Source organism: Sprattus sprattus (genome assembly GCF_963457725.1).
Source record: "Sprattus sprattus genome assembly, chromosome: 7".
Classification (NCBI taxonomy): Eukaryota; Metazoa; Chordata; class Actinopteri; order Clupeiformes; family Clupeidae; genus Sprattus; species Sprattus sprattus.
In genome coordinates, this window is record NC_137926.1 from 1,707,944 (window position 1) to 1,735,421 (window position 27,478).

Here is a 27,478-nt window from a genome sequence, read left to right on the forward strand (position 1 = left end):
CCACCCATCACACACCCTGGCTCAGGTCAGCTCCCCACCCATCACACACCCTGGCTCAGGTCAGCTCCCCACCCATCACACACCCTGGCTCAGGTCAGCTCCCCACCCATCACACACCCTGGCTCAGGTCAGCTCCCCACCCATCACACACCCTGGCTCAGGTCAGCTCCCCACCCATCACACACCCTGGCCCAGGTCAGCTCCTCACACTGACCTCCAGTACCACACCCTGGCTCAGGTCAGCTCCCCACCCATCACACACCCTGGCTCAGGTCAGCTCCTCACCCATCACACACCCTGGCTCAGGTCAGCTCCCCACCCATCACACACCCTGGCTCAGGTCAGCTCCCCACCCATCACACACACTGGCTCAGGTCAGCTCCCCACCCATCACAGTCTCTAACCCTTCTGTTCAGTCTTCATCCTAAGCTACCACAGGCTATCATGTGTTGATATTAACTGTCACTGTAATGTTTGTGTTGGTCCAAGTAAACAGATGATCCATATGGTAACCATACTCCATACAACCATACTCATGGTTACTATAAGGATGTGTAATTGCATAAGAGGCATTCCAATTAATCACTTTCAATCACTCAACTTTCAGATAAACAATCAGTGCGAACACATGTGTCCAGTTTCCGAGCGTAGTCCGATTTAAATCGAAGATCAGATTCATGTGACTCCCCAAAATCTAGATTTCCTGTGTCCGACTGGAGTCCGACTGGACTCCGATGTACACCCCCGGCTAAGTTGTAGCCGTGGTTACTGAGGAGTGTGAAGGAGTCTTTCCACTGCCTTTGCTACATGATATCAAAGAGTTATTCCACTGCCTTTGCTACATGATATAAAAGAGTTATTCCACTGCCTTTGCTACATGATATTAAAGAGTTATTCCACTGCCTTTGCTACATGATATTAAAGAGTTATTCCACTGACTTTGCTACATGATATTAAAGAGTTATTCCACTGACTTTGCTTCATGATATAAAAGAGTTATTCCACTGCCTTTGCCATATTACATTGAAGAGTTTTAAAGTCGGTTGCAAAGATAATTCTTTTGGAAATAAGGTAACAGAGAAGGTTATTTCTCTTGACACTGTAGGAGACGGAGGGCTATTCTGGCTCGGATATCAGACTGGTGTGCAAGGAAGCTGCCATGAGGCCCGTTCGGAAAATCTTTGACGCTTTGGAGAACCACCAAGAAGGTGAGATGTACAGCATGTCTTAGTACCAGCATGTCTTAGTGCCAGCATGTCTCAGCATGTCTTAATACCAGCATGTCTTAGTACCAGCATGTCTCAGCATGTCTTAGTACCAGCATGTCTCAGCATGTCTTAGTACCAGCATGTCTTAGTACCAGCATGTCTCAGCATGTCTTAGTGCCAGCATGTCTCAGCATGTCTTAGTACCAGCATGTCTTAGTACCAGCATGTCTCAGCATGTCTTAGTACCAGCATGTCTTAGTACCAGCATGTCTCAGCATGTCTCAGCATGTCTCAGCATGTCTTAGTACCAGCATGTCTTAGTACCAGCATGTCTCAGCATGTCTTAGTACCAGCATGTCTTAGTACCAGCATGTCTTAGTACCAGCATGTCTCAGCATGTCTTAGTGCCAGCATGTCTCAGTACCAGCATGTCTTAGTACCAGCATGTCTCAGCATGTCTTAGTACCAGCATGTCTCAGCATGTCTTAGTACCAGCATGTCTCAGCATGTCTTAGTACCAGCATGTCTCAGCATGTCTAAGTGCCAGCATGTCTTAGTACCAGCATGTCTTAGTACCAGCATGTCTTAGTACCAGCATGTCTTAGTACCAGCATGTCTTAGTGCCAGCATGTCTTAGTACCAGCATGTCTTAGTACCAGCATGTCTCAGCATGTCTTAGTACCAGCATGTCTTAGTACCAGCATGTCTCAGCATGTCTTAGTACCAGCATGTCTTAGTACCAGCATGTCTTAGTACCAGCATGTCTCAGCATGTCTTAGTACCAGCATGTCTCAGCATGTCTTAGTACCAGCATGTCTCAGCATGTCTTAGTGCCAGCATGTCTTAGTACCAGCATGTCTTAGTACCAGCATGTCTTAGTACCAGCATGTCTTAGTACCAGCATGTCTCAGCATGTCTTAGTACCAGCATGTCTTAGTACCAGCATGTCTTAGTACCAGCATGTCTCAGCATGTCTTAGTACCAGCATGTCTCAGCATGTCTTAGTACCAGCATGTCTCAGCATGTCTTAGTGCCAGCATGTCTTAGTACCAGCATGTCTCAGCATGTCTTAGTACCAGCATGTCTTAGTACCAGCATGTCTCAGCATGTCTTAGTACCAGCATGTCTCAGTATGTCTTAGTACCAGCATGTCTTAGTGCCAGCATGTCTCAGCATGTCTTAGTGCCAGCGTGTCTTAGTGCCAGCGTGTCTTAGTGCCAGCTTGTGGCGGCAGAAACAGAATCAGTGCAAGGCGCTAGTCGAGTGTTCCCATCACAGTAACTAATGTCTGCACACAGGTAATTCCAACATGCCGGTCATCCAGCTGGAAACCGTAACAACAGCAGATTTCCTGGAGGTCATCACTCACACCAAACCATCGGCCAGAACCCTGACGGAGAAATACAGCGCTTGGGAAAGGGAGTACGAGTCAGTGTGACGGAGAACCGGCCGCCCAGGCGTCCAGATGTAATACCCTTTTACTGGGCTTCACAATCCCACTCGCATTTCAAAGACTGACACACAGCATTTGTCACAGTTTTGTTTGTCACGGTCATTTTAATTTACTGCTTGCAAGCAAACTTCGATGAACAATCTTACTTTTGAAATCATTCTAAAACAAGCTACGCTTTCTTTTACATCCCAAACAGAAGATATTACGATGCATACATAATAAATACAATATTTTTATTTGTCCATTTCTGCTCAGTGATGCACTTTGAAGAATAATACATTTTGACACACACAAAATCCAACATTATAACGACACATCTGTGGAGAGGTTTGAGTATATGGACGGAGGGTGCACTGAGCAATGAGATCACACACCAGCTCATGGAATCAGTGGACTTCTGGGACTTCCTTGAATATGTACACACTCGGCTTCCCTTGCTGGTGTGTCCACTAAGTGGACATGGCACTCAGGTTTGTGTGTGTGTGTGTGTGTGTGTGTCTCACTCTGGCTTGGCGAGGGTGTGGAGGATGGTGTGTGTGTGTGTGTGTGTGTGTTTGTGTCTCACTCTGGCTTGGCGAGGGTGTGGAGGATGGTGTGTGTGTGTGTGTGTGTGTGTGTGTGTGTGTGTGTGCGCTTGTGTGTGTGTGTCACTCTGGCTTGGCGAGGGTGTGGAGGATGGTGTGTCTGTGTGTGTGTGTGTGTCTCACTCTGGCTTGGCGAGGGTGTGGAGGATGGTGTGTGTGTGTGTGTGTGTGTGTGTGTGTGTGTCTCACTCTGGCTTGGCGAGGGTGTGGAGGATGGTGTGTGTGTGTGTGTGTGTCTCACTCTGGTTTGGCGAGGGTGTGGAGGATGGTGTGTGTGTGTGTGTGTCTCTGGCTTGGCGAGGGTGTGGAGGATGGTGTGTATGTGTGTGTGTGTGTGTGTGTGTGTGTGTGTGTGTGTGTGTGTGTCACTCAGGCTTGAGGAGGGTTTGGAGGATGTGCTCCACTGCCTGAGGGAAACTCTGACACGTCAGATACGGTGCTGGGTTGATTTTGCCTTCGTCTCCAGCTCTGTATTTACCTGAAGAGAAATCACATCATTTATTCCTCAGCTAAAGGATTACAGGTCAGTTACTATTGACTTCACCTCAGAGATCATTAATTAATGCATTTGATTAGAATATCATTAATTCATGTATTTGATAAGAATATCATTAAGTATTGTTTTTGAGTAAAATATCATTAAGTGTTGTACTTGAGTAAAATATCATTAAGTATTGTATTTGATTAGAATATCATTAAGTAATGTATATGATTAGAATATCATTAAGTAATGTATATTATTAGAATATCATTAAGTAATGTCTTTAATATTATAAAGTATAAACGGCTTGCTAGCTTACAAGTTACATAAGTCTTTTATTTTTCAGATGCACAAAATGGCACAGGCTCAGACACGGGACTGAAATTCTTAAGACAAGGCACCGCCTAAGATCCTACCAGAACATAACCAAACATGACGTACAATCTGTGGCGATTGTCACCTATTCATTAAATAGGCATACAGATCCTTTTGGGATTCATTCAATCAATATCCCCTATTTTATACTAGCATTAACTCGTGTCTTTTGGAGATATGTTTGGCGATGCCGTGCTGTGAAGGGTTCTTTCACCAGTTTGGTCCGACCCAGATCACAGAACTGCAGAGTGCATAGCCTAGGCAACTAGTGGGTACTATAGGTGTGTTAATCTGTCATTCACATGACCATACACCATGAACATTTATTTTGAAGATGATACCAGTACTAGTTGCATATTAAATCATATTTCAAAAAGTGCACAAACTGCTGCATACGGTCTCTGTAAGTATTGCGTCCGGTCGGGTTCGAGCCAGGTTGACATTCTCACCTGTTTGGACGAGTATTCCCCTCATGCCGGCATTCTGAGCTCCTCCCACATCATCTCTTGAATCCTAAGAGCACAACAGAATGTTTCACTGCACACCGTCACTAAGAGAACAGAATGTTTCACTGCACACCGTCACTAAGAGACACAACAGAATGTTTCACTGCACACCGTCACTAAGAGAACAACAGAATGTTTCACTGCACACCGTCACTAAGAGAACAGAATGTTTCACTGCACACCGTCACTAAGAGAACAGAATGTTTCACTGCACACAGTCACTAAGAGAAGAACAGAATGTTTCACTGCACACCGTCACTAAGAGAACAGAATGTTTCACTGCACACAGTCACTAAGAGAAGAACAGAATGTTTCACTGCACACCGTCACTAAGAGAACAACAGAATGTTTCACTGCACACCATCACTAAGAGAACAACAGAATGTTTCACTGCACACCGTCACTAAGAGAACAACAGAATGTTTCACTGCACACCGTCACTAAGAGACACAACAGAATGTTTCACTGCACACCGTCACTAAGAGAACAACAGAATGTTTCACTGCACACCGTCACTAAGAGAACAACAGAATGTTTCACTGCACACCGTCACTAAGAGAACAACAGAATGTTTCACTGCACACTGTCACTAAGAGAACAACAGAATGATTCACTGCACACCGTCACTAAGAGAACAGAACAGAATGTTTCACTGCACACCGTCACTGAGAGAACAACAGAATGTTTCACTGCACACCGTCACTAAGAGAACAACAGAATGTTTCACTGCACACCGTCACTAAGAGAACAGAACAGAATGTTTCACTGCACACCGTCACTAAGAGAACAACAGAATGTTTCACTGCACACCGTCACTAAGAGAACAGAATGTTTCACTGCACACCGTCACTAAGAGAACAACAGAATGTTTCACTGCACACCGTCACTAAGAGAACAGAATGTTTCACTGCACACCGTCACTAAGAGCACAACAGAATGTTTCACTGCACACCGTCACTAAGAGAACAGAATGTTTCACTGCACACCGTCACTAAGAGACACAACAGAATGTTTCACTGCACACCGTCACTAAGAGAACAACAGAATGTTTCACTGCACACCGTCACTAAGAGAACAGAATGTTTCACTGCACACCGTCACTAAGAGAACAGAATGTTTCACTGCACACAGTCACTAAGAGAAGAACAGAATGTTTCACTGCACACCGTCACTAAGAGAACAGAATGTTTCACTGCACACAGTCACTAAGAGAAGAACAGAATGTTTCACTGCACACCGTCACTAAGAGAACAACAGAATGTTTCACTGCACACCATCACTAAGAGAACAACAGAATGTTTCACTGCACACCGTCACTAAGAGAACAACAGAATGTTTCACTGCACACCGTCACTAAGAGACACAACAGAATGTTTCACTGCACACCGTCACTAAGAGAACAACAGAATGTTTCACTGCACACCGTCACTAAGAGAACAACAGAATGTTTCACTGCACACCGTCACTAAGAGAACAACAGAATGTTTCACTGCACACTGTCACTAAGAGAACAACAGAATGATTCACTGCACACCGTCACTAAGAGAACAGAACAGAATGTTTCACTGCACACCGTCACTGAGAGAACAACAGAATGTTTCACTGCACACCGTCACTAAGAGAACAACAGAATGTTTCACTGCACACCGTCACTAAGAGAACAGAACAGAATGTTTCACTGCACACCGTCACTAAGAGAACAACAGAATGTTTCACTGCACACCGTCACTAAGAGAACAGAATGTTTCACTGCACACCGTCACTAAGAGAACAACAGAATGTTTCACTGCACACCGTCACTAAGAGAACAGAATGTTTCACTGCACACCGTCACTAAGAGAACAGAATGTTTCACTGCACACCGTCACTAAGAGAACAGAATGTTTCACTGCACACCGTCACTAAGAGAACAGAATGTTTCACTGCACACCGTCACTAAGAGAACAGAATGTTTCACTGCACACCGTCACTAAGAGAACAGAACAGAATGTTTCACTGCACACCGTCACTAAGAGAAGAACAGAATGTTTCACTGCACACCGTCACTAAGAGAACAGAACAGAATGTTTCACTGCACACCGTCACTAAGAGAACAGAATGTTTCACTGCACACCGTCACTAAGAGAACAGAATGTTTCACTGCACACCGTCACTAAGAGAACAGAACAGAATGTTTCACTGCACACCGTCACTAAGACAACAACAGAATGTTTCACTGCACACCGTCACTAAGAGAACAGAACAGAATGTTTCACTGCACACCGTCACTAAGACAACAACAGAATGTTTCACTGCACACCGTCACTAAGAGACACAACAGAATGTTTCACTGCACACCGTCACTAAGAGAACAGAATGTTTCACTGCACACCGTCACTAAGAGAACAGAATGTTTCACTGCACACCGTCACTAAGACAACAACAGAATGTTTCACTGCACACCGTCACTAAGAGACACAACAGAATGTTTCACTGCACACCGTCACTAAGAGAACAGAATGTTTCACTGCACACCGTCACTAAGAGAACAACAGAATGTTTCACTGCACACCGTCACTAAGAGAACAGAATGTTTCACTGCACACCGTCACTAAGAGAACAACAGAATGTTTCACTGCACACCGTCACTAAGAGACACAACAGAATGTTTCACTGCACACCGTCACTAAGAGAACAGAATGTTTCACTGCACACCGTCACTAAGAGAAGAACAGAATGTTTCACTGCACACCGTCACTAAGAGAAGAACAGAATGTTTCACTGCACACCGTCACTAAGAGACACAACAGAATGTTTCACTGCACACCGTCACTAAGAGAACAGAACAGAATGTTTCACTGCACACCGTCACTAAGAGAACAGAATGTTTCACTGCACACCGTCACTAAGAGAACAACAGAATGTTTCACTGCACACCGTCACTAAGAGAACAACAGAATGTTTCACTGCACACCGTCACTAAGAGAACAGAATGTTTCACTGCACATCGTCACTAAGAGACACAACAGAATGTTTCACTGCACACCGTCACTAAGAGAACAACAGAATGTTTCACTGCACACCGTCACTAAGAGAACAACAGAATGTTTCACTGCACACCGTCACTAAGAGAACAACAGAATGTTTCACTGCACACCGTCACTAAGAGAACAGAATGTTTCACTGCACATCGTCACTAAGAGACACAACAGAATGTTTCACTGCACACCGTCACTAAGAGAACAACAGAATGTTTCACTGCACACCGTCACTAAGAGAACAACAGAATGTTTCACTGCACACCGTCACTAAGAGAACAACAGAATGTTTCACTGCACACCGTCACTAAGAGAACAGAATGTTTCACTGCACACCGTCACTAAGAGAACAACAGAATGTTTCACTGCACACCGTCACTAAGAGAACAGAATGTTTCACTGCACACCGTCACTAAGAGAAGAACAGAATGTTTCACTGCACACCGTCACTAAGAGAAGAACAGAATGTTTCACTGCACACCGTCACTAAGAGACACAACAGAATGTTTCACTGCACACCGTCACTAAGAGAACAGAATGTTTCACTGCACACCGTCACTAAGAGAACAGAATGTTTCACTGCACACCGTCACTAAGAGACACAACAGAATGTTTCACTGCACACCGTCACCAAACAAACATAACAAGCACTAAAGTAGAACAGCCCAACAGCAAAGTATAGGCATAGAACACATAATTAATTTTTTTCTTAATTTAATATCTAACTAATAATTAACTCTATCACTCAAATGGCTTCTCACTCGTCTCATATCTCACTCACGTCTCCGATCATGACGGCCTCCTCTGGGGAGCAGCCCAGGTCTCTCAGGGCCTCCAGGAAGAACGTCTTCTCTGGCTTCCCCACCACGGTGGCCTGTGTGTCTGTGGCGTACTCCAGGCCCGTCACGAAGGGCCCGGGGCCCAGAGCCAGCCCGTCCTTGCGCTTGTAGTACCGCGCTTTGTGGATGGCGATGAGGGGGGCGCCGTCGAGCATCAGACTAGGGAGGAAATGAGAAAATAATGTGAGGAAGAAGAAATGGGGCTGGACAGTCCAATGGTGTCTGTTTTTATCACACCTGTACAACTATGGTGGCACCGGCTGATGATGTCACTGTTTTAATCCCACCTGTACAACTAGGGTGTGCACTGGCTTATGATGTCACTATTTTTGCTGTATTTAAACTGATTGATTTGTTGTCCATTATTTGCACATCTGGATTTCCCAATCACTGTAATCAAAAACCAAACTGATTGTGAAGTGCTGAAGTAAAGAGTTTACCCAAAAGCCTTGTTGAGCATTTCATAGTTAAAGTGGTCGGGGGCCAATCCGATCACCACAGCGTTGGGGTCTGATGTATCCATACCTTTATGTAGCAGAGAAGATTCAAACTGTCGGCACGAATACAGTTTTAAATGACTGGGTAAGAGCTTTATGAAGAGGCACATCAACAACACAATGAGGTTGTCATAGGAACTAAATAATCTCCTCCAAGAGGGCATATCCTGGTATTTTCTTACATGCTTTTATTCAGTCTAAAAACTGCTCCAGAACGGCCAACCTGAGAAATCCTCCAAGGCACTATCCTCTACGAGCAGCAGGGGGCGCACTTTCCTCTGCTCCAGCAGATTACGGGCAGCTGTCAGTGAAGTGAAGATCTCCTTCTCCTGGATGTCAAAGTTTAACTTGCAGAGTCTTTCCAGCAAGTTCCGCTTGCATTCTTTGGTTGTGTTGGTCACAAATTTCACTGCAACAGGGGCACTCCTTAACCTGGTCAACATCAAATGCAACCAGCAGGATACCGTCAAACAAGAATGACTATGAGACAGGGTATTTTATCATTCACATTTACCAGTTTTCCATCTTAAAAGACTTCCATCTTAAGGACACTTTATCTTACATTAAGGCAAGATGACATTTCTATCTGTATGTGTCCTCCCTTGGATATCTGTGGATAGCACCTAGGCTACTAAAGTACAGGCTTCTTGTCTTGAGAAATCAAAGTGTAGGTTCAGGCTTTGTGTAAAAATCAGACGTGAGTGTTTGAGTGACTGACCTTGCCAGCGCCTCCTGCGCCCCAGGCACTGCTGTATCCTCGATGTGGAGAGTGCCACTCAGGTCAATGAGAACAGCCTTCAGTGCCCGGCGGGTCGCCATGGCAGCCACTGTCAATCAAACCGCAGCACATTAAAAATGGTGCCACCACCCATGTTGAACATCTCTGGGTGGTGACCTTACTGTGAAATATTTACTATGTTTATATTAAAGTAAAAACATTTAATCACATCTGCATCCCAAACATTCAATAATCATGAACAACAGATGACACTATTTGGAGCCTAGATAAAAAAAAAAAAAAAAGCACAGGCTAAAATGTATTCTGCTTTGATCACTGGATCATAATGCTGAAGATTATTTGAAACGCAAACACCATATTGTAGGTCAGTTAACGGGCACTGCATTCGTGATCCTCTATTATTTAGACGTATTTGGATTTCTCCTCAAATTCAAATCAGTCTCTCTTTAAGTGCAATTAATGCTCTTATTCAACACAAACGAACGTGGATTACACAGTATGGCCAGCAATACATCTGCCAAAACGTAAGACTTTGCTGATTCCCTTCTATTCAAACATGAACAAAATATTATTTAAAAAGTGATGCCAAATAACTGAGAACTTAAGCAGATTCTGAAGCCAGGGACTAAGGCCGATACGTTAGCTAACGTTAATGCTGCACTCAATATCATATGAGGACATGTAAGTAAATCAGGGACAGAATAAATAAATCGACCAGAAGAATAATCTGTTTTTTCCTCCAGTTAACGTTTAGGACAGAGGAGCAAACCCCCATGTAGGCTGCTGTTTCTGCGAAACTGAAACAGTGTTGCCATATAAGCTACCTTGCTAATGGTGGGTATTTCGTGAAAATCGAATGCTAAAGTATGCTTACAAAATGTTTAATGTGGAGACCGAGTTTATACATTGTATGCATACAAATATGTGAGTTGTTCTGTGAAAAACAAACTTATATTACCGCGAAATGTGTGACGTTCGGGCCCAATACATTGAGTGGAGAGCCGACCGACTCACCTATTAGCCGGTAACGGGGTCCTTAATACAGTGCATGAACTGACTGAGGGTTGTCTAGAGAAGTGCCTGAGTTATTCTTCAAAATGTTGAAGATGTTTCGTAGCAGAGAGACATTAGGAGATAGGATTTTGGTAATAGGCCTAGAAGTAGTAGTAGTGGTGGAGGTGGTGGTGGTAGTGGAGGTGGTAGTAGAAGAAGAAAAAATTGCGGTACAAAAAAACTACTATTACTACTAATAAACTAGACCTGCAAAGATAATTCAACTTTCAGTGAATCTGATTCTGATTGAAATGTTCATACCACAGTGAAGTTTGGATACAGCGGCTCTGCAGGCCCATGGTACGTGTTCGTGTTCGTGTTATTGAGTTATTCATGTTTAGCGTCTGCTGTTTTTGTCACACACACAGAGAGAATACACAACATAGTGCTTCAGATTCAGCCTATGAGATAATCATGTAAGAGGGTTATAAATAAACAGATTAATCGCTCATTAAAAGAAAAAAAACATATGTGCTCCACTAATAACAAGCAGATGTTACGCATTTAGAGGTATTTTCATGCATTAATCGATTGAAACATTTTGAAAGGTTTATCATCAGAGCTAAAAGCCTATTTGGACACTGTTATGACCATGCTATTCTGTGTTATTTCCTTGTTGTGCTAAAGCAAGCTGTTTTTCATTTATTTCTGAGCATTTTGTTAAAAATACAAATATATGTAACTTTCAAACCCCCTGGAAAAAATATATGTTTTATGTCAGCATCTGGAGTTCTGGACCTTTGACATTCATTCACTTTTTTAAGTTTTGTCATATTTCAAAACGTGAAAGCCTTACTTATTAAATTGAGCAGTAGCCTATCTGACAGATATTTATACATTTGTTGAATATGCATTTAGTTGCTAACTGGCCCACGTCTGACAGGACTCACATACATGAAAGCTTGACCTCTTGCATTCAAAATGTCTGAAGCATATAATCTTGAAGCGATTAGGCCACGATAGACTAATCTAGGTTTTATTGCAATCTCACTGATAAACATATGGTCATAATTCAACATATCTGGCTCCTATAGTCAGGCTTAAGCTCCTGTTAATAAAAATGTCTCGTAAGCTTCAAGGCAAAGTTGAACATTAGTAATGTGCTCCATATGGTTGTAATCAACAGTGAATATGCTGGAAGACTCACCAATACACACATGAGTGCTGGTTTCGTCCATACTCACTGAAACCTCACTAATACACACACGAGTGCTGGTGTCGTCCATACTTACTGAAGACTCACTAATACACACATGAGTGCTGGTTTCGTCCATACTCACTTAAACCTCACTAATACACACATGATTGCTGGTGTCGTCCATACTTACTGAAGTTGGAATGAGGCAGAGATGGATCAGGAAGGGATTTGAATTCTACCTGAAAGCAGGCTGATGGTTCACTTTACAGTTTGCATTCTCTATCACAACACTAATAAACCAGTTTTTTTCATACACAGTATGAAAGTCCATTTGTCAATTTCAGGGATGTTGTAGAATCCCAGCTAAATACTTTCACTATATCCATGTTTCATTTAATTTGTATTGAGTATTCCTACTAGTTGCAGGTCAAGATAATCAATGTCTGTACCAACAGTCTAGGCCAATTTCTAGTCACCAATTCAGAGAGGTTATAAAAATGTAAACAAAGAAATTGTTGAAAAATATCCTTCAGGTTTCTTAAATTAATAGAGAATATCTAGCTTTACATTTTCTTTTTAATATTCATTTCAATATTCATGAGATAAATGTTCCCAGCGTCTCACAGGATCATCGATGTTGTTATCAGGAAGCCAAACCGAAAACAAGTTCAGTTGTCTTTATTAAAACATTAAGGACATAATGGGTGACATGTTATGAGTGGCATGATATGATTTCATATTCAAAAGATGAAACCACTTCATAAGAAACACGTGAGCACAACAGCAACCAGGCCTCTCTGAGCACCGGGACACAGGAGACGAGACTATGAACTATGGACTCTGACTATGAACACTTACAGCACTTTCATTGTACCCAGTCACCGCAGAACACAATCTGAATGATATCCCTTCAGTAATGAATGTGTCTCTAACTATAGGGGATGGCTCTGGGTTATAGCTTACTGGAAGCATACTGACAGACAGAGGAGGAGTACAGAGTGCATTTACAGTAACGTCTCCTACTCTTCCCAGCTGACAGATCTCCCAGTGTATCTCCAGGGGAATTTTACTTTCACACGGACTGGCAGAAGTTGAACTGCTCAGCAGAAAAATAAATCCGCATGGAAATCTGTGTGGTAAACTGGTCGAGTAGATGTCAGGTGACAAATGAAACACTTTATTTTAAACCGAGGGAACGGTGTTCAAGGCAATGTCCCAGGATAGAAAAGATGTTGTTTTTTTTCTTCCCCTTGTTGTGTCAAGGATAGAAGCAGTTCTCAGTCCTCCTGCGTTTCAGAGAAAACCTAGCTGTCTGTGTAATTGTAACCGCATGAAATATAAACAGAGACACTGGCATACTGTGAGACACGTGTGGATATAAAAGACAATTCATCATTCACTGCCGTTGAGATACAAAAAACGAGGTGCAAAATAAGACTCGAGTGGAGACGCTTCAGAATTCCCAGGAGATTTCGGAGTGCCGACAACCGTGACGACAAGAAATTGTCCTTGTGTTCCTTTGCAGATCTTATTCGTTTTGTCCAATTCTCCCGGGGTAGTTCCTCATCCAAACAGCAGCAGTAATACAATACACACCGCGTTAACTATAATTAACGGCACTGCAATTGAAAAGACACGGAGTTAATACCCATAATAACAAGAACAGCAACTGACTGACAGTAGTGTATTAGCACGGCATTTGAATCCATGGATGTTACCTCTCATCACTGTCCTGACCGACCGAACCAGATTCAGGAGCTGTGCTTTAACCCCCGGCTCATCACCGAATCCACCGATGCCTTGATCCGCTCCCCAACCAACTGTCGGTTATTAATCAAGATAATCGATTACATTTTCAAGTGGTAATACACCTGTAAAGTTATACTGACATGGGCCTGCGTCTGCTTTGGAAAGCTAGTTAGTATCCCCATATTATGGTTGAGAGCCACCACCCACTGAGGAGCCTGGCATTAGCTACTGATTAGTTTTTTAACGTTAGCTACCCAGATAGTTGGATACCCAGCAGGGTAACGATATAGCCCATACCTAATAGCATTAAACATTAGAAGGCAGATTAACTATTCAACCATTTGAAACGTTAGAGCAGTCTGTTGGCTTATAAACACACTCGCATTCTAGCGTAACTGTTTTGGAGTGCCTCAGTACTGTTTGCTAACATAGCTATTCGAGCTAGCTTGCTAGGAAACGTTGAGTTCACCTGGTTAACTTGGTGGACTGGTACTATCTATACGAAATATAACGTCCATGAAGTGAAAAACATGCAGAAGACTTACTTTTACTCAAAAATCGTTCTTCGTGCAAAACGGCTATCGCATTGGTGCATAATATAGCCGTTTGTATCAGGGAGTACAGAGTGAACGCCATGCTGGCACTATGCTCTGACGTGACGTGGTGATGTAATTTGATAAGGAAGCAGCTGAAGGCTCGGAGCGTCCCACGTCACACACTCCCTGACCGGTCCCTGGCGTCTCGGCGAATGTGAAGCTTTCTCAAAAATACTACTACATCGTTGCTATAAAACCGTGTAGATTATCTTTTTTTTTTAAGTGTTTTGACCCCGTACCTGCAAATCTAGCTCTGCGTGCACTTGTTCTTCTCTGTGAGTGTAGCTTTTCATTTTTGAGAGCAATTTGTGAGTGGTTTCAGGACGAAATATTTGAACACACACTGCAGTTTCAATATTGTATAGACTTTAATTATCCACATAAATAGTAGAGAAACTACAAGAACATATTTAAATACATTTGCATTAACAGCTCATAATACCATTCTTCATTTAATATTTACTGTTAGTCAACAATTGAAATAAGCAAAATGAAAAGAAGGATGTCCATTTGCTTGTGTGTTCACTGACGATGATGCTGTATGTTTCTGTTAAGTTCCCCTGTTGTCCACCCTCAATATTTACACATCATACAACACATTTGTGTTGAATCGGACAGGATCAGTGTCAGAAAAAAGGTATCAGACAGTAATGTGTGGTCAGAGTGCCAGTGATGAGTCTTTTCCATTGTTCATGTCTTAATTTAACAGTGCCTCTTTGATTTTTTTTAGGACTAATATACATGGTTGATCACACACACACACACACACACACACACACACACACACACACACACACACACACACACACACACACACACACACACACACACACACACACACACACTACTGATGCTTTGCTTGAGGGGTGTTTAACTGCTCCGTGGAACAACTGATTCCTCTCTTTGCCACTTCAACCATTTCAAGACAGTCCAGGGGTAAGGGTTCAAGAGGTCTCTTCTGTTTCAGTGTGGCAGCGCTCACAGATAGCCACAGGCTTTTGTCTTTTCCAGTTTGAGGGATTTTCACAGAATGTGCTGCTTGGTGTCACATGAGGTGTCCCAAGAACCTGGATAAAAAAAAAAACTGTTATAATCAGAATCAGAATCAGAATCAGATTTTATTTGCCAAGTAAGTTAGAACAAACAAGGAATTTGACCTGGTGAACTGGCTCTCAATAAACTCATAATTTGTGTTTTGTTAAAAAAAATTAACTGACAGAACTACAGTACAGGGTAGCAACGTACAGTTTAACAATACAATGGTGTATAATATATCAGTATAGTATAATTACACTATAATATGACTGTGATGATTATGCTCTATAAAAGGCTGCGCATGCATGCACTGTTTTATTAATAGTGATTTTTCAAATACTTACCATTTAACTCTTGCTGAGATGCGCCCCAATCTTCTCCTTTCTGAGCATGTTTGCATAGGGGATCTATGATGAGAACAGCAGGACGAAACCATTAGAGAGCATCATTGAATGAGGGAGCAGAAACAATACAATTCACAGTTACTTTATAGATAGTTGCATATTATTAATAATATTTGCCCTTCTTGATATTGATATTTTTATTGCTAATTCTAATTATGAGAATGATGATTATAACGAGGTGCCACTTTATGTTATATTTGTTTTATGAAGGGTCAATAGAACTGACGGTCTACCACTGAAATGTGAAATCAAAAGTCTGCTACAACTCGGCTTCACGTTTTTTCTGATTCTCGTGAATCTCCGGCGTTGAAACTTTAAACTCTGGCACATCTGCGACTGCAAAAGTCCCATCTGTCATTCAGTGCCGTCACACAAATGTAATTTTCTCTCCCTTCTTGAGTAATGATGTTGAAACGGCGCGGTAAACAAACTCAGTCTGCTAACGTGGCGCTAGCGTGGCGCTAAACTGTCTCTATGCAGATGCAGAAGTGATTGATATTTGAAACTGTGACGCAGTGTCATGAACACAAAGGATTACTAGAGATATCGCCTCAGGCTAAAGTCTGCCTGTGTGCGCTAGATATACAAGCTTTGCCTTGTGTGCTTATTACAGTCGTTCCCGAGCTTTACTACTAAGGACAACCCAAGAAACATACCCGTAGTCTCGATAATAAAAATAAAATACTCTCCAAAGTTTTGGGCTGATCAATAATATATAATATAATATAATACGTTTATGACTATTTATTTTCTTCAGTGAAATGCTCTATGTTGTGAACAGTAGAGGATATTGTTTGTATGGCTGTGACTAGCACAAGAAAGTGTTTGACATGTCTGTGTTTACTGACGCTGCTGCGCCGGAGAGAGAGAGGGAGAGAGAGGGATAGAGAGAGAGAGAGAGGGAGAGAGCTCTCTTACCATCTGTAACTGCTGAACCATCTCCTCCCTGTATGCCAGTTCTCTCTTCATTTGATCCTGGAAATTATCTGTAAGGCAAAACCCCAACACTCAACACAGACCTGCTACTAGTGCACATAAGACAGCACACTCAACACAGACCTGCTACTAGTGCACATAAGACAGCACACCTAATAGGCACGCTTAATAGGCACACTTATTAGGCACACTTAATAGGCCCACTTATTAGGCCCACTTATTATGCACACTTATTAGGGCACACTTATTAGGCATGTAAGACAGAACACTTATTAGGCACACTTATTAGGCATGTAAGACAGCACACTTATTAGGCACACATTATTATGGCCAGGCGCTGCAAGTATTATGCATTATACTTTAAGGTTGACTATTGCGTCCTTTTCTTCCATAGAATAATAATATTGTATATGTTGGATGGTTAGATATATATTTTTTATATTGCGTTGTATTTTAAATATATTATGTTTTCATAAATATGCTAAGTGTGTGAGGTAAATCGTTGGGTGGTTGGGATTCTGAGGGATGAGAGCGGGAACTTACGGAACACTGGGAATGGCGAGCCTTTCAGCGCATGGAATTCTTGCTCCAATCTTCTCCGCAGATCAATCTGCTCAAGGAGAACTTTCTGAAGTTCCTCTGGGGTTGAAACAAAACACACGTTAGAGAGAGGTGTGCACCACACTAAGTAATCACACTTCCCCCCCAGAAGACTACAGCAGACGCAAGGCCCCTGCAACCATACAAGTCAACAAACACATCTGAGGCTGTCCATCAAATGGTGGTGAAGAGTGTGTGTGGAGGTGTGTGTTTACCTTTCTCCATGTTCTCCACGTCTTTCTTCAGTGTCACCGGTGAATGTGAATCCTGATTTTGCTCTCCTGGAATCACACAACAAAAAAATGGGAAGGAAAACATTAGCTATGAAATTATGAAAGAATTTACACTAATAACTGGTGTGTGTTTTTGAATCAGATTTTTGACCTAGACTCCTGTAGACTGAACAAACTGCATTTCAGAAACTGGCCAACAGGGGTCAGCCTAACTGCATAGGAATGTAAGAGTAGATGTCGGTCTTCTACTGAAAGTAAACCCTATTTTCTCTAAGTATACCAGTGAATTATATTGAACAGACATAGTCGTCACATGTCAAGGAAACATTGCTTTCTGAATTAAGCAGAATACTTAATAACTGTAAAACTAAAGAAGACTAACACTCACAACATGATTCATTTTTTTTCACAAATAAAATGACAAATTGCACATAATTATTATATACAAAAAACGACAACAGTAGGATATGTTTTTAAAAGAAGAGCTCCATGGATTTCAAACCCCCCCAAGCTAGTAGTTTTATACAAACAAAGCAATTTTTCAGGCACAGATAAATCTCTTTTACTAACAAAGAACACATTCTCACTCCAGTATGTGTCCTCAAGCACACAGCTATAGTGCTGCTGTTTCATACGTGGCTGTTTGACAATCAGAGACAGTAAGAGGTCTCCGTGTCTAGCCTCCCCAGGAGTTGTCATTACACAAAAAAATCCTTGGAGCATTTCTTTTGATGGTTACGCGCCTCTGTCTCCGACTTCAGTGCGCCGCACGGCAAATCGAATGCCTTAAATGAAGCGGTCCAGCACGTTTGGGTATATAATCTGATCGCCCCCCCCCCCACGCCACCCCAGCCCACCCCCCACCTGCTCATTTCACGTCTTGCCTTCTTAAGCCGCACAATGCCTTCCCTCATTTGGAAGTGAGGCTTGTTCCCGCTCTCCTCCTCTCTGTCTCATTTGACAAGCAAATTTGCAGACAGTGCCTGAGGATAACAACCTCGTTTGACAGTCAATTAACCGTGAATAGTCAAAGCCAAGGCAGTTTGCATTACATAAATGGAAAATTAGATTATTTTTCTCCCAAGAAACAGAACTCTCTCCTTAAGACAGTGCCTTAGACGCTTTGGAATCAGAACTTCTAATCACGTCCCCGGCAGCCCTGGGAGACATTTAGCAATCAGGCAAAGGTGGTTTCATTTAATTTGTTTCATGTAATTTTTTTCAAATATATTATACATTACGTTCGGAGAGATCATTATCGGCTAGATAATATAAATGTTGGCATAGATGTCATAAAACACTTTTTAATGTCTCTCTGACAGATAAAAGGCAATAAGCTATGATCTTTGTAATGGAAGATTTTGCCAACAAAAAGGCAATTACATCCATTTTATATTGTTCAAATGGTGATTGTCACCTTCCTCCTGTTTGAGCTGATTGTCCCTGAACTGTAATGGCTCCCCACAGAGACCGTTTCCCAATGACATGGTGGAGAGCAGCTCCATTTGCGAGCGCGTCTGAAGAATAGTTTGATTTCACGCGTGCACTTATATTAATCCTTGAGTGCCGCCTGTTAGCGACACAATTTCTCACCGCTGTAAATGTAGTCGTTTTGCAAACACATTACTGGTTAAGAAGGATTTTCCAACCGGTGGTCCCCGTACATACCTGGAGTATCTCGCCAGTATTCCTGACCGGAGGACTCTGTCTCAGACCCGAAGACATGTGTCTGTTCTTTGTTTTCGTCTGGAAGAGAGGAGAGGAGAGGAGTATTAAAGGACCATTAAACCAGCTTATGTGGAAGCGTGAAAATAAAAGATAGAAAAAGACAAACAACAGATTTACCCATCCCCCTTTTGTCCCCATATGAAAATGAATAAACAACAATATACAGTGATATACATCATTTCACCAATGTGGTGTCGTTAAACTTAACCATAAAACGCCCTTTTTTTTTTTTGGCTTAGAGAGGAGATCCACTCGTGTGGCTAGGGGAAAACAATACGTGTGCAAACACTGTCCTAAAAATCACTTAGGGCTAATGTTCCTCACCTGAATGGTTTGTGCTTTCTTTGGTTGCGTACGCGGGCAGGCCGTCCTCTCGGCTCTTGTGGACCTGAGAACATAAAGCACATCAGACGCGCTGCTTAGACTTGATTCATGTCGGCGGGGCGGGGGAGAGGTGCTGCCTGCGAAGATTGTCTCTGAACTGACCGGAGCAGTTAAATCGATTGTCCTTGGGGAATCACAACAGCAGTGTCCAGCACGGCACACAGACCCTTCCCCCTGTTATCGTTGCTTAAATGGCTTTTTAAAACGCCGTCACAAAACAGGACAATTGAGTGGCGTTAACAGACAGTAACTTTGTGTGTGTTCAACCTAGCGTGTTACAAGGATGCTAAATTGCCTCTCTCTCTCTCTCTCTCCCTCTCCCCCCTTGTAATAGCTGCGGGTGACTCCTGGCTGCCCGTGACTCCCCTGGTTAATGTCATGTCGACAGGTTAGAGATTAAAAGGACTAATAGGCGGCAGTGACAGAAAGAGAGCAAACATAATGTCGCCATTAAACAAAACACGTCTGCTTATTAGGGGGGGATCAAAGCGCTGTGAATATTTCATGTCTGCAGGGAGCTGAGGCTATCAATCTCGTTATGCATATAGATCAGCCCCCCAGTCCGGGGCTGCATTTAAATAATAATTAGTTAAAGTGCCGCGAGGGAATATTTACATTTTTGTACGGCATGTCCTCCAGCGAGGCATGGATGGGGCTTGGGACCTTGAGAGTGGCAGGCGGAGTGACAGCCGCCTGGCCGGGCTTGTCGTCCGAGTTGTCGGGGGCGACGACGGCGGCTGGGAACGTCCCCGGCCCTTTACTCCTCTCGCCGGCGCTGTCGGGGAGGCCGCGGAGGTGCAAGGGCTGCTGGGACAGCGTCCGCACGCCGAAGTCCTCCCGCTCCTCCTCCTCCTCCTCCTCGTCCTGCTTGGTCTCCACGTCCACCTCCACGTGCTCCTCGTCGCTCTCTCCGCTCTCGCTCTGGTAGCTGCAGCTGGTGCCGCCGGGAGAGAGGTGCGCCTGCTGTTCCGCCGAACCCGCCCCCCGGCCCGCCGACCCAAACTCCTCCAGGTTTCCGCCGTGGAGCTTGGCGATGCTCTCCGCGTCCTTGACGACCGGCCGGAAGGCGGAGTGGTAGCTGGCCTTGCGCGCCTGCAGAGACGGAGCGTCCAGCAGCTTGAGCCAGCTCTCGGACGCCGGACGGAGGTCGGAGGGCACGACGCCCGTGGGCAGGCAGTCGCCGTCGAAGAGCCCCGAGGAGCGGGTCGTGCCGCCCAGACCCCCACCACCGGCGGCGGCGCCAGCCTCGCCCTGCTCCGAGAGGTCCAGGAAGGCCTGCCGGAGCGAGGGGCTGTCGGTGAGGGAGGAGAGGGCGTTGGGCTGGGGCTGGAGGTAGGTGGGCACCGGGATGCCCCCGGCGGCCCTCGGGGGCCAGAACATGCAGAAGGGCGAGTAGAAGGCGTCCTTACGGGCGGGCCAGAGCAGACCCGAGAGGCCCGTGTTCTTCTGCCCCGCGGCGCCCACCACCACGCCGCCGTCGTCGTCCTTCTTCTGCTGGCACAGGCCGAAGGCGGGGAAGCTGTAGGGGTTGGGGAAGAGCGAGGTGGTGGGGAACTTCTGCAGCATGCCGAAGCCCTTGCTGGGCACGGGGATGACGGGGTAGCTGCGGGCGCTCTTGTGGTGGTGCGGCGACAGGCTGCTGGCGTCGTGCACGTCGTCGTCGTCGTCTACGAAACAGCCCCTCTTCTGCCCCAGCTCGGGGTTCATCATGTGGGGCAGGACGGAGCTGTTCTTCAGGGAGGAGCCCATGGAGGAGCAGTGGCTGGAGGGCAGCGCCCGCTTACGGCTGCCCCCGTTGAACATGGCCTTCACGTCCTCCCAGGCGAACACCATCTCGTCCGGCGGGGTCTTGTCGGTGAGCCGCAGGTGTCGGCGCCAGGAGTTGAAGTTGGCGGCGTCGGGCTGCGTGTACTTGGCCTCGGGCGTGCGGTGCGAGTGGAAGATGAACTTGTTGGGGGAGAAGTACATGTTGCAGTACGTGCACTTGATGCACTTGGCGCGCGAGCTGTTGTAGCGCGCCGGGATGAAGTTGCCGCGGCAACCCCACGCGCACTCGTGCGTCACGTCGAAGGCGAAGTTGTCGGGCAGCTTGGGCGGCGCGTTCTCGCCCAGGAAGGACTTGCAGAGGCGCTCGGCCTCGCGCTTGGTGATCATGCCGCAGCGGCGCGAGGAGATGGGCATGGCGCCCGCCCGACGCAGGATCTCCAGCTGCACGGGGGTGCACTGCACGCAGGTGATGCCCAGCGCCACGCGCCGGTTGTGGATCTCGTTGTAGCTGTAGTTCTTCAGCAGCGTGTTGGAGATCTGAGCCAGGCACAGACGCTCCTGGTGGTCGATCACCAGCGAGACGATGGGCACGCCGTACAGGATCACGTTGCCCACCTGGTTGGGTTTGAGGGAGTGGTTGGGCCTGGGTGGGGTGAGCGGCTCCTGGGGGGCGAACGAGCTGGGTGGGGTGGCCATCGCTAGCGTAGTCTTCTGGTCCCTGCAGAAGGGCTGTGTGCTCCGTGCTCTGGGGCTCCTCCAATACAAGCTGTCTGTTTGCTCTTAAAAGGGAGACAAAAATATCCTTAATGAATTAATTGAATACAATTAATATTTGAAATAATTGAATTTAAAATAATAAAATTAAATAATTGAAAGTTGTGGACAAACTCCTTCTATTTTATTTTATCATGCAATTATTTTATTATTCATTACATTTTGTTAGGACTTCCATCTCTTAAATAACTATCTATATGGTTTCACTGTCATGAAGATCCATGTCAAATACTAATTTAAATGTAACACTATTACAAACAATTAATTGTTAATTAATTATATAATAAGTTATTATGTATTTTTACAATATATTAAAGATATTATTTACAAGTGTTTAAGTAATGGTTCTGATTCTGAAGACGCAAACACATTAACCACAGTAGAATCTGACGCAGAAATATCATCACAAATTCACTGATCATTGATCCTAATTGAAAATCTGGAGCAACGTATAATACGCCTGCTCCATTCATTTTTTGATAAATGAAGAAAAATGTAATTAAGTAGTTTAATATATATCACAAAAATACAAAAATTTAATTTGAGAATATACCCTTATTCCATGTGTAAGGGAAAGTTTCCCGCAGTTTGTATTATCGGCCAACGGACTGATTTTAAATAGTTTGGTGAAAATAAAAATAAAAAACTTTGGTACGAACAAATGAATGAACGTCAGTTTTTACAAATGAATGTAATATGCAATGAGTCCAGCGCGCCACATCTGTTGAAGTGCATAGCACGATTGGATGAATAACAGAAAAAAGGTTAAAGCCATCATGTGAAGACTAGACTAGTTATTATCATACACACACACTTCGGCACACTTAAGGGGAATGTTTACTGAAAGAGAGCATGCTGTACTGGCAAGAATATTGCGATTATTAACCCCCAAAGATGGAGGTGATTTGGCGTAAAATACGCTGTCGGCCTCATCAACCGTCCTGACGTAGAGTCATTCATCACCTGTCAGACCCGCACAGGGTGCTATATTTCCTGTCCGCTGAAGCAAGAGCAAAGCCTTTACTGTTTATAATAAAACAATAATAATAATTACAACAATAATAATAACTTTCATAACCTGCAGGCAGGAAAGTGCAATTTGATTTGAACATAGGCTACATATTTGTTTTACAGTACGCAACCACAACGCCGAGCATCCAAGTTCCATTAGAGCTTACCTCCGTCTATCTGGGGGAAATCCAAGTGTTACAAAATTAAAAACATATCCGGTATCAAGCTGAAGCAAACTGACGCACCTGCGTTTACATGCACTAAGTCGCGGCGAATATCCTTAAACTATAAATAAGTAAAGTCCGAGATGTCCTTGACGCGCTCCGCGTGAGTTAACCGTCGGCTATATGAGTGAATAACTGTGCGTCTCGCGTGGGCTTATTCCCTTTAACGGCTCGTACCGGCTCACCGGCGGACTGAACGGGAATTGATTGGCGTGACTCTGCCCCTCTGCTGGTTTGATGACTGAAAAGGCTTTGCGCGAGGAGCCAATGACGTTTCACTAACTGCCACTCAGCGCGCTAAAGAGAGGCTAAAGCAGGAGGCTGGCCCCGGGCGGGAACCGAGGCTGTATACATCCACTCGGAATGAGAAAAACACCCCGCTCGACATGAACCATATGCAGCTAAAGCATTAATAACACATGGACTTTATGTCTGCTGGCGTATAAAATACAATAGACCACACTGTCAGCCTTGTAGCCTATAGCCTAACTCAAACTATAGCGTCAATGTCAAAATGATTTATAAACAAGGGCCTATGGAATATTATTGCATGATAATTTAATTTCAGAGTAAATCTAACACCGGGTATGCTATATTTCAATCGGATTAGAATTAAATGTTAGGCATTTACGCCTACAGAAATGAAACACCCTTACATACTGAAACATTCTGAAGAACTGAAGTTATTTTGTAGCACAATGGTGAGTAGCCTATGTTATGCTCCTTTTTGCCTTTGGCCCGAAAAGCAGCAAAAATAGTCTGAAATAAAAAATGACAAGGTTCCTTCTCAAGCGTCTTTTACTATTTAACAGTGTAATTCAACAACTCAAAAATGAGCTGCCACAAACTAAGAAAGACCCCCCTTAAGTAAAAACATATCACCCTCTTCTGTTAATAAGGAACTTTATCGTTTGGTCTTTAAAATGATTTAGACAGTTGTAGGCTATATCCTCGATATTAGGGACCGAACAAGCAATAAATGTCATCCAGTCATTTTGTCTCTATTAGGGCCGCTGTTGTCACCGCCTGTCTACGGCAATCAAGTCCAAAAGGTTAAACATGGTCAGTAAGACATTTCCGCAAATAAAACAAAAAAGTTACAAAGCAGGTTACAAACCAACTGTGAAATGTATAGCCCTCGTGGGGAAAATATATATATACTGTAGATGAATGTATATAATTCTTGTATTTTTTTTATATATTTATTGCTAGTCTTTATATGATATGTCTCTTCGAAATGTCCAACATACAATACATCAATTATTTTAAACATATTATGAACAATTAAAATAATTGTTTTTTTCCGTCTTGGAATAAGACAAAACAATAGCCTAGAGGATTATTTTTCAGGATTAAAAATTGACACCATAATTTCACAGTCCTTTGTAAATGTCTTATGATGTTTGAATCAGCGCATTGGTTGTGATAAATGTGGCTTAATTATTGGTCTATTCTCTTCTGTGATTAATACATCAATTCAAAGGATTGTTTTTTTTCTGTTGTTTTTTTTTTCTGTGAAAACTGTTCGCGTTGACAGCACTGACGAGCGAGTCCCATCTGCTTCGCTATAAACCCAATTTAGGTTTTATGCACGCGGCTTTTGTCTCGTCTCACACTGCGCTACGCACGCCACGCACGGGGAAGACCGGAGGCAGCGACCAGACGCACGCGACTGAATAGACAAGACCACCCTGAATGGAATGAATGGGCAATGTTGAATTAAATGCTAACGTGTTTAGAATATGCACAATTAATTTGATTAAGATACAATATTTAGTTTGCTAATAAATCACACATATGGGATACGTCTCTCAAAAGTTCATGTGTGCTACAAATACAATATCATAGCCTATACATATGCATTATGCCTGTTTTACCATCACTCAATCGCAAGCGCACACACACACACACACAGGTAGTGAGTTTTGCAGGTAAAATAACCGGCAGAGGTTTTCACCAGGCTGACTACTTTACAATTCAGAGGCAATACATTTCACATTTCCATAATGCATTGCACGTCATCTACGTACGCGGTAACCCCACTGTGAAATTAATCATGCGCTTAAAAACAATTGCTTATGTGACCTCTGGGGTCAGTAGTCGGGAAAGGAATAGAAATTAACAGTTATCAGAAGAACCAGCACACTGTCATTTCACACAGAATCAGTTAACAAATCAGAAAAAGGCCCCGGTGAACATTATTAATGCGCACTGGAAAACAACTTGTGTGAGATGATAGGCTATTTTCAGACCTGTTTCATTTTTTTTAATTGACGACAAAAGTAAAGATTAGGTTATGTTTTTAAAATGTCGTTGCGTTCACTTCAGTCCAAATAAGTTTGCTCTCATTAATATTTTGGTCTGTTCTCGGAACAAATGCCCAGAAGAACAGTGTCCTAAATTTTAATCGTTAGTTAATGCTGCAGGTCTTTCGCAAAATGACAAGACTTAATGCGCCCTCATCTGTAAAGACTAAGCCCGCTCCGCCATATTATTTAACAAGATCCTATCTCATCAATCTTTCATTATGAAAAGTATTCATGGACAAAAGGACGATTTTCCATTAACATTGTCCATTACTCCTGATTGCTCCGTCTTTGCCTGACTATCTGGGATGCGACTGTAATACCGGTAGACTTGGATCTGACGTCATGGTCCCACGCGATGGAGGCCTCTATGCCTTTGGGATCAGGCTCGTGTCCTGCTACGGAGACTACGGAGTTTGCCGCCATCTAAGAGCCTCTCAACCGGTCTGGGGACCTTCAAACTGAATATCAGACTGCACAAATGTTACGCGGAGTATTGAATGCCTCTGATGCCAAGCGATTTTTGTTTGTAAAATAAAATTGAAAAAGGAAAAATGTCACTTAAATTAAGAAAATATTTTGTGACCCATTTTTTTGCACTCAAGCTCGTTATTTATTTGGTTTAGTCTCATCTGCATTGCTCGAGGCTGGGTTTCTCGAACCCGGTGTCGTTTTATGAAAACTTGAAATACCTTTCTAAACTTTCTACGCGTCTTTCTCAAACTATCCTTAAAAAGTTATCCTATGACAAACCTCATACAGATATACCCTAAGAGGCTGAATCCATGTTTCTGGTATCGATTATTGACAGTCACGTATGTTTGAGCCTGCCGGAGATGGAGAGGATGGGCATGACACAGATTGCAGCGCAGATGATCATTATTAGAAGGAACATCAACAGGAAATACTGTACAAATTCAAATTAAGAAACGTTCCCGAATAAGGACGGCTGTAGGCTAGCTGTTACTAGATTTGTATTTCCCAGGGATACAAAATTAACGGTTAACTAATTTATACCGATGTTTTTTTTGTTTTGTTGTTGCTATGTTGTTTTTAAATGAAGCACAAAATGTGATGAAACATATCGCATCGTCTTATATCACACTCCGTAGACACTTACGCAAGATTTTTAGGCTCTACAACGTTTGTTTGATCTGAAAACTGTTTAGGTGTAACTGTGGTCCAGACCAACCTTACGAAAGGATCTCTTACAGAAGGTGGGCTAGCTAAAGACGTTCTGGAAAACACCTTGAAACATTAAGGTATAATAACTTAGGAAAGACATAGCTTTAAGACGGCCTTGGGAAACCCTGCAAAAGCTCAAATAAATAAACTGAAGTAATAAGACACTTTATGTTGTCCATTCGTTTTGATTGTATGGCTTCAAATGGTTCACCATGAGGGAAAATATAGACAATTAGAATTCTAGAGTTCATTTGTCATGAAATCATAATAATTCATCATTTCAATCACATACATATCCCACCACAGTCACAAGACTGCCATGCCTGTCCCACATCCTCCCAAAAAGCCCCAACATTGATCCAAATCAGAGATCAAAGATCAGATGAAGACGAGGCGCTATCAGGTTTCTGTCATCTGTGTGAAATGACCCCAGGGAATGGTCCAAGCTCTCCTCTCCCATATCAGATGTTATGGTGTCAGACAAGCATCAGTGGAATAAACAAAGAAATGCAACAACGGAGCACGTCTTTTCAACTGACACTTCATTCACAGTTACCCCATATCTTTCACAGTTACCCCATATCTTTCACAGCTACCCCAGACCTTTCACAGTTACCCCATATCTTTCAGTCCCCCAAAAACCTGCCCATATTCGG

The 27,478-nt window shown here is 43.4% G+C and overlaps 4 protein-coding genes across 4 annotated transcripts in view; 1 reads left to right on the plus strand and 3 right to left on the minus strand.

Annotated features, from left to right (window-relative positions):
- The window catches only part of katnal2 (katanin p60 subunit A-like 2), a gene marked incomplete at both ends in the record, with an annotated part of 20,112 nt that extends 17,466 nt beyond the window's left edge, over positions 1-2,646 (plus strand). The window contains 2 exons of the mRNA XM_080841902.1: positions 1,106-1,208; positions 2,507-2,646. Of these exons, the coding sequence (XP_080698028.1) occupies positions 1,106-1,208; positions 2,507-2,646 (243 nt within the window). The remainder of the gene's footprint in view (positions 1-1,105; positions 1,209-2,506) is intronic.
- A 109-nt stretch (positions 2,647-2,755) lies between these two features.
- Positions 2,756-10,708, minus strand: hdhd2 (haloacid dehalogenase-like hydrolase domain containing 2). The gene is made up of 7 exons (XM_080842437.1): positions 10,658-10,708; positions 9,679-9,787; positions 9,184-9,392; positions 8,904-8,988; positions 8,406-8,622; positions 4,551-4,614; positions 2,756-3,723 (listed from the first exon to the last, which is right to left on the minus strand). The coding sequence occupies exons 2-7, from the start codon at positions 9,777-9,779 to the stop codon at positions 3,611-3,613; spliced, it is 789 nt and encodes a 262-aa protein (XP_080698563.1). The 5' UTR covers positions 9,780-9,787; positions 10,658-10,708; the 3' UTR covers positions 2,756-3,610.
- A 1,889-nt stretch (positions 10,709-12,597) lies between these two features.
- ier3ip1 (immediate early response 3 interacting protein 1) lies at positions 12,598-14,289 on the minus strand. Its single transcript, XM_080842970.1, has 3 exons — positions 14,185-14,289; positions 13,609-13,710; positions 12,598-13,509 (listed from the first exon to the last, which is right to left on the minus strand). Exons 1-3 carry the CDS (start codon positions 14,273-14,275, stop codon positions 13,454-13,456), a joined length of 249 nt encoding a protein of 82 aa, XP_080699096.1. The 5' UTR covers positions 14,276-14,289; the 3' UTR covers positions 12,598-13,453.
- Positions 14,290-15,617: 1,328 nt separating this feature from the next.
- skor2 (SKI family transcriptional corepressor 2) lies at positions 15,618-22,018 on the minus strand (the record flags this gene model as incomplete). Its single annotated transcript, XM_080841502.1, has 7 exons — positions 15,618-15,677; positions 16,593-16,660; positions 17,154-17,249; positions 17,426-17,491; positions 19,112-19,189; positions 19,496-19,559; positions 20,171-22,018. The coding sequence occupies 7 exons, from the start codon at positions 22,016-22,018 to the stop codon at positions 15,618-15,620; spliced, it is 2,280 nt and encodes a 759-aa protein (XP_080697628.1).
- Positions 22,019-27,478: the final 5,460 nt, after the last annotated feature.